We start from the raw sequence: 6,000 nt of genomic DNA, 5'->3' as shown, positions 1-6,000 counted from the left end.
ATAGATAGATAGATAGATAGATAGATAGATAGATAGATAGATAGATAGATAGATAGATAGATAGATAGATAGATAGATAGATAGATAGATAGATAGATAGATAGATAGATAGATAGATAGATAGATAGATAGATAGATAGATAGATAGATAGATAGATAGATAGATAGATAGATAGATAGACAGACAGACAGACAGACAGATAGATAGATAGATAGATAGATAGATAGATAGATAGATAGATAGATAGATAGATAGATAGATAGATAGATAGATAGATAGATAGATAGATAGATAGATAGATAGATAGATAGATAGATAGATAGATAGATAGATAGATAGATAGATAGATAGATAGATAGATAGATAGATAGATAGATAGATAGATAGATAGATAGATAGATAGATAGATAGATAGATAGATAGATAGATAGATAGATAGATAGATAGATAGATAGATAGATAGATAGATAGATAGATAGATAGATAGATAGATAGATAGATAGATAGATAGATAGATAGATAGATAGATAGATAGATAGATAGATAGATAGATAGATAGATAGATAGATAGATAGATAGATAGATAGATAGATAGATAGATAGATAGATAGATAGATAGATAGATAGATAGATAGATAGATAGATAGATAGATAGATAGATAGATAGATAGATAGATAGATAGATAGATAGATAGATAGATAGATATATTGATAGATAGATAGATTGATATATAGATAGATAGATAGATAGATAGATAGATAGATAGATAGATAGATAGATAGATAGATAGATAGATAGATAGATAGATAGATAGATAGATAGATAGATAGATAGATAGATAGATAGATAGACAGATAGATAGATAGATAGATAGATAGATAGATAGATAGATAGATAGATAGATAGATAAATGGAAATATTTTACAATTTTTACATCTTTAAATTCGTACTGAAAGGTATGTTGAATTCGTTGTTGATGACAAAAAATTTGAAATGCGTTTTATTGTTTACATAGAGCGATTTCTGTTGTGGATTTTATTATTGTTATTAGACTTAATATTTACAAATTTGGTTGTTTAAACAGGAAATATTTCAATTGTGTGTAAATTTATTTTGTTGTTGTTTATTTGAATAGGGTTACCTTATAACTGACAGACATTTTTCCCAATGTTGACAGTTTCACTATTACTAGACATTAAGGAAGTGTCAGTTACATTTTTTCGCTCGTAACCCAATTCCTTAAAATTTTAAAAATAGATCTTAAAATATTTGAAGCAAATATCAAATAGCAAATATTTAGCAAATTGATAATTGATGTTTAAGTATAACTAATTTTAGTGATATCTTTTAGCTATTTCTTTAATATTTAATAATCAATTTTCCAGCTCTAGTTCAAAACACAAACACACACGAAAGAAAGTAATCTCTCTGTTATTCCAATGTTTGGGTTTTTGTTTTTTAGGTGGCGGTGATATGGCTATTAAAGACCTATTCAAACAATTTCAAGTGTTTTTGTCTATTGTTCTAGTATAATTTATTACAGAACAACTTAAATTACGAAAAAACAACATAAATACTAAAAAAAATATTTAATGAATACACAAGTAAATATTGTCCATTTTTTGTTTTCCGAAGAAGCACTACACAAATACATGATAAAATTAAGGGATGCAGCCGCCAACAGGGAAAAACCTCTAAAATATACAAAACCCAACTGATAACAGTTTTTGTCAGTTATTAACTATACATATAAACATTTAGGAGTAAATAACATGGAGTGGTGCCTGACACTTCCGTTTGTTGCTGCTTAATTAATGTGCAGTGGAATAGAATAGCTCAGCTTTAATGACGGACGACCTGTAAAGTGCAGCATTTATATAAATCGCTCGACGTGTAGTAGAAAACATTTAGAAATAAATAAAAAAGGAAACGTTACATTAATTGCAGGATTTGAACCACCTTTATTATAAAATTCACACTGCTCGTTCCTGCTTAGTTCTTGTAATATTTAAGGGTGGTTTAGAATTAACAAACACCACCCCAACCTCTTTTTTCAATCTTTTTGCTTTCATACAGATCAAAATCCACAACAGCTGCCTAAATTTAACTTAATCACGATTTATAAATTGTTCATGTAATCTGTCACTTGAATTCTAGATTTGATTATGGGATTTGTGTGTTCACTCTCGTTGTCGCTCTTTCTATTTGATTACAACATGACATTTTGCAGAATATTTGCCATTTGACAATTACATGACTACACATGCGTCATTCACTCACTTACTACCTCATCATTAATTTAGACATTTAGCATTTTTGCAGGGGGTACAGTTGACTTGATTTATTTTGACGATAAAAATTTGCTAACATTTTTTTTGCAAATTGTAATTGGATTAAAAGTCATATTTAACACTAAAATTAGGGGTATAATTTGTAATAATCCTTTTCTTTATTTCTTTTGTTTTATTTGGGACTTTAATCTAAATTATAGAAATTACCAAAATGTAAGAAACAATCTTTGAGGTATTGTTGACATTGACAGAAATCGGGAAAGGGTGGTACTAAAACCTCATACATGATTTTAATTAAATCGATATATTTGTTAAGAGCCTTGGAGTAGTCACCCGTATCGTAGAGACGTTTAGCGGTACGTGTCATCATTTCAGTATCCTGGAAATAGATTTAAAGATATTAAAAATGAAATTGGGGAAAAATATTGTGATGAAATTTTAAATATATAAGTCGTAGATTTATTTATTTAACTATCTATCTATCTATCTATCTATCTATCTATCTATCTATCTATCTATCTATCTATCTATCTATCTATCTATCTATCTATCTATCTATCTATCTATCTATCTATCTATCTATCTATCTATCTATCTATCTATCTATCTATCTATCTATCTATCTATCTATCTATCTATCTATCTATCTATCTATCTATCTATCTATCTATCTATCTATCTATCTATCTATCTATCTATCTATCTATCTATCTATCTATCTGATAATTCCTATATATCTATTTCGATTAAAGGAAATCCCAAACCTCTCTTTTACTCACCTGCATAACTTTCAATCCCTTCAAAATATTGGTACACTCCAAACATTTGGGGCACTTAATCATAAAGTCGTTGCAAGATGGTGGCACCTCAACAACAGCAGTACAATTATTTGGAGCATCACAACGGAAACGGATAATATCGGTGCGCAATTTATCAAATGTTGGCCAGTCCTCTAAACAAGCATCACAACAGCATTCAAACTTGTACAAATCCTGCAACTTTGTTTGACGTTCATTGCGTTCCTCTTGCGTATAAATGGGACCATAATTTTCTGATATTTGTAGACCAGCTTCAATCGGTTTAACGGTATTTATATGAATAGTAGTGCCACGGAAATATCTAAAAAATTCCCATTAAATTTACGTCATAAAGCCAAATCTAAAATAACTTACCTTACAACACCTGGATCACAAGAGTGATTGAATAAAGCCAAATTGGGATATAAAGCACCACCAATAAATAGAGTCTTTTCACTGCCATCCCGTTGGGATTTGTGCAATTCAGCCACTTCGTGAGTGTTGAATTGTAAAAATTGTAGACTTCTTAAAACCAAAGCCTCAATTTTTACAATATCTTCGGTTTTAGCATTATCGCCAAAGTAGTTCGATTTTAGTAAGCATTTGGTTAGAAAACGCGCCATTAAAGTATGTTGGAAGAAATTCGAAGCGGTTCTAGTGTCTTCATGTCTTAACAAGTGAGAAACTCTTCTATAATCGTCTTTCGGTAATCTGTAGTTTAAATTTGAAATTAGTTTAAAAACAAATAATTTTTTAGTAAACAATATTTTCTCACTGTTGTATTTGTTCTATATAGAGTTTTGCGTCCACTTTATCGGCAATTTGTAAAAATTCCTCTACTGGTTTATTGGCGAATATACGCAGAGCCATATGACAATTAACTGAGGCACCCGAGCGCCAAATTGTAGGTAACATGCCACATTCGTATTTATGATAGGAGCTCATCGCTCTTTGCTGGCATTTTTCGGAACAGTAGATAACATCGGCACATTTGGGACAGGCCACTGGTATGGCAGTTCTAAAAAATATATAATATAACATTATTTAATGAAGGATTTATTTCATCTCTTTCCGAATTTCCTTACCTTATAAAGCAATGATCACAATGAGATTTAGAGAACTTTTCCAAAAGCACTGCCACAAAAGGTTTTTCAATCAGAATTTCTTCACCTACTTTAATATCAGTAGCTGCACGAGCGAAACGACCTTCTTGACGACTTTCATCAAAACGTATAGAAGGACTTAATAATTCCTTTTCATCTGGTATAGCCAAACTGGGTATAATTTCCGGGGCAATACCTTTTTTCTTTTGGAACTCAATTTGTTTATTGGTGCGAGGATCTCTTTCCAACATCTTAATCATGGTCATGGCATCCATAATCATTTTGGAACGTTTATCAGATTGTACAGAAGGTGCATCATCCAAAGCGGTAATAAATTTTCTGTAAACAATAATATATTTAATATTTAGAAGAAAAAACATTGTGTTTAGGGAAATGAATACTTGAAACAGTGAATTGTATTGGGATAATCCTTTTTGGCCATATAACATCTGGCCTGACGATCGTAGAGTTTATACAACAAATCTTTGGGATAACCATAATCCAAAGAACGTTTAATATCAATTAAAGTCTCATCGTATTTTTCCATATGATAAAGAGAAGCCGAACGATTGGCCAAGATAATGGCTTTTTCGAGAACTGCAATGAAGACATAAACAGAGAGCATTATTATTATGAAAGAGAAAGAAAAGTATACTCTTTTTTCTTTACTCTTAAATATATACCTTTATCCTCCGGCAAAGCTACATAACTTTTGGTATATAAAACCATAGCCTCCAGCCATTGTTTTGATTTAAAAGCTAAATTGCCCTTTTCCTTAAATTCGGCTGCTGCTCCCGAATTTTTACCCTCAAATTCTCGCTTTATGGACAATTTATCGTCTTGTTCTGGGACACCTTTTAAATTCTTTAGAAATTTTACACGTTCTAGATCATTTTTGCACAATTTAATTTTTTCAATTTCCTCATCGAAATTGTTAATAGAATTTTTCAAATTCAAATAGTAATCGGCAAAGAAACCAGTTCTCTCAATGAACGACATTTTTGCACTTGTTTAATTTTTAATTAGTTTTAATTTATTTTATATAAATTTAAATAAATTATTAAACTTATTTGTAGTAGAAGCTAATATATTGACATTTACCGCAGGAAAACTCAACGAAAACTGCACTAATTCCAAAAAATAAGAAAATTGTATGTCTAGCAACGTGGGGAGGTAGATATGTACCTAATAGATACACATATTCTACTCATTTTGGCAGATATTTTTAGAATATATGAATTCAACTAGTGGCCATTATAAGTTTAAAGAGAATTCTAAGATTTTAAGAGATTGATATTGATGTATGTATATAGAAGGGGATGCCAGAAGATGCAGATCAAAAAACCTCTAAAATTTGTTTACAAATTTGATTATATATTTGATATATAAAAGATGTCGTAAACATTTTATAAATATTTCTGAGCAGCTACAGTTCTAGTCTTCAAAAATGTTTAATTTTTCCTCGTCTTAGAAAATTAAGTTTCATTCCATAGATATTGTTGTAATAACAGTAGTACGTATCTTAATGTTATAGTAAAAGTCCAAAATGTTTTATTTACTTTTTTGTATTTAATTGAAAAAATTCTTTAATATAAAAAAATAAACAAAAAATTTGTACGAGTTGCCTCCTGTGAGGATTGAACTCACGACCCCTGGTTTACAAGACCAGTGCTCTGCCACTGAGCTAAAGAGGCTTACATTTTTCGCTCGTCTTTATAACGGGTTTTTTAATTTCTCTTCTACTCTCTCCACTGAGTGTGACTCAATTCTCGGCATTTAAACTTTCATCACATTATTTTGAATTTAA

General features: G+C 30.1%; 1 protein-coding gene and 1 non-coding gene across 2 annotated transcripts; both read right to left on the bottom strand.

Moving 5' to 3' along the window:
* Positions 1-2,325: 2,325 nt before the first annotated feature.
* Positions 2,326-5,401, bottom strand: LOC119600487 (SET and MYND domain-containing protein 4). Its single transcript, XM_037950741.1, has 7 exons — positions 4,877-5,401; positions 4,595-4,790; positions 4,176-4,532; positions 3,866-4,108; positions 3,466-3,801; positions 3,073-3,412; positions 2,326-2,672 (listed from the first exon to the last, which is right to left on the bottom strand). Exons 1-7 carry the CDS (start codon positions 5,190-5,192, stop codon positions 2,478-2,480), a joined length of 1,983 nt encoding a protein of 660 aa, XP_037806669.1. The 5' UTR covers positions 5,193-5,401; the 3' UTR covers positions 2,326-2,477.
* A 414-nt stretch (positions 5,402-5,815) lies between these two features.
* On the bottom strand, positions 5,816-5,887 carry Trnat-ugu. The gene has a single exon. It is a non-coding gene; the product is annotated as a tRNA-Thr (tRNA).
* Between the last annotated feature and the right edge of the window lie 113 nt (positions 5,888-6,000).

This window comes from Lucilia sericata, unplaced genomic scaffold (genome assembly GCF_015586225.1).
Source record: "Lucilia sericata isolate MDLA Ls3-8-SP2 unplaced genomic scaffold, ASM1558622v1 Contig000115F_arrow, whole genome shotgun sequence".
NCBI lineage: Eukaryota > Metazoa > Arthropoda > Insecta > Diptera > Calliphoridae > Lucilia > Lucilia sericata.
Note: the sequence above shows the minus strand (reverse complement) of the source record. Positions and strands in the feature narration are given on the sequence as shown.

Bases quoted from the DNA above. Each gene is read 5' to 3' on its own strand.
- LOC119600487 (XM_037950741.1), bottom strand. From the start codon at position 5,192: ATGTCGTTCATTGAGAGAACTGGTTTCTTTGCCGATTACTATTTGAAT. The intron at 4,533-4,594 runs GTATTCATTTCC...TATTGTTTACAG, and splicing joins AATACAATTCACTGTTTCAA to AAAATTTATTACCGCTTTGG. The intron at 3,802-3,865 runs GTGAGAAAATAT...TTTAAACTACAG, and splicing joins TATATAGAACAAATACAACA to ATTACCGAAAGACGATTATA.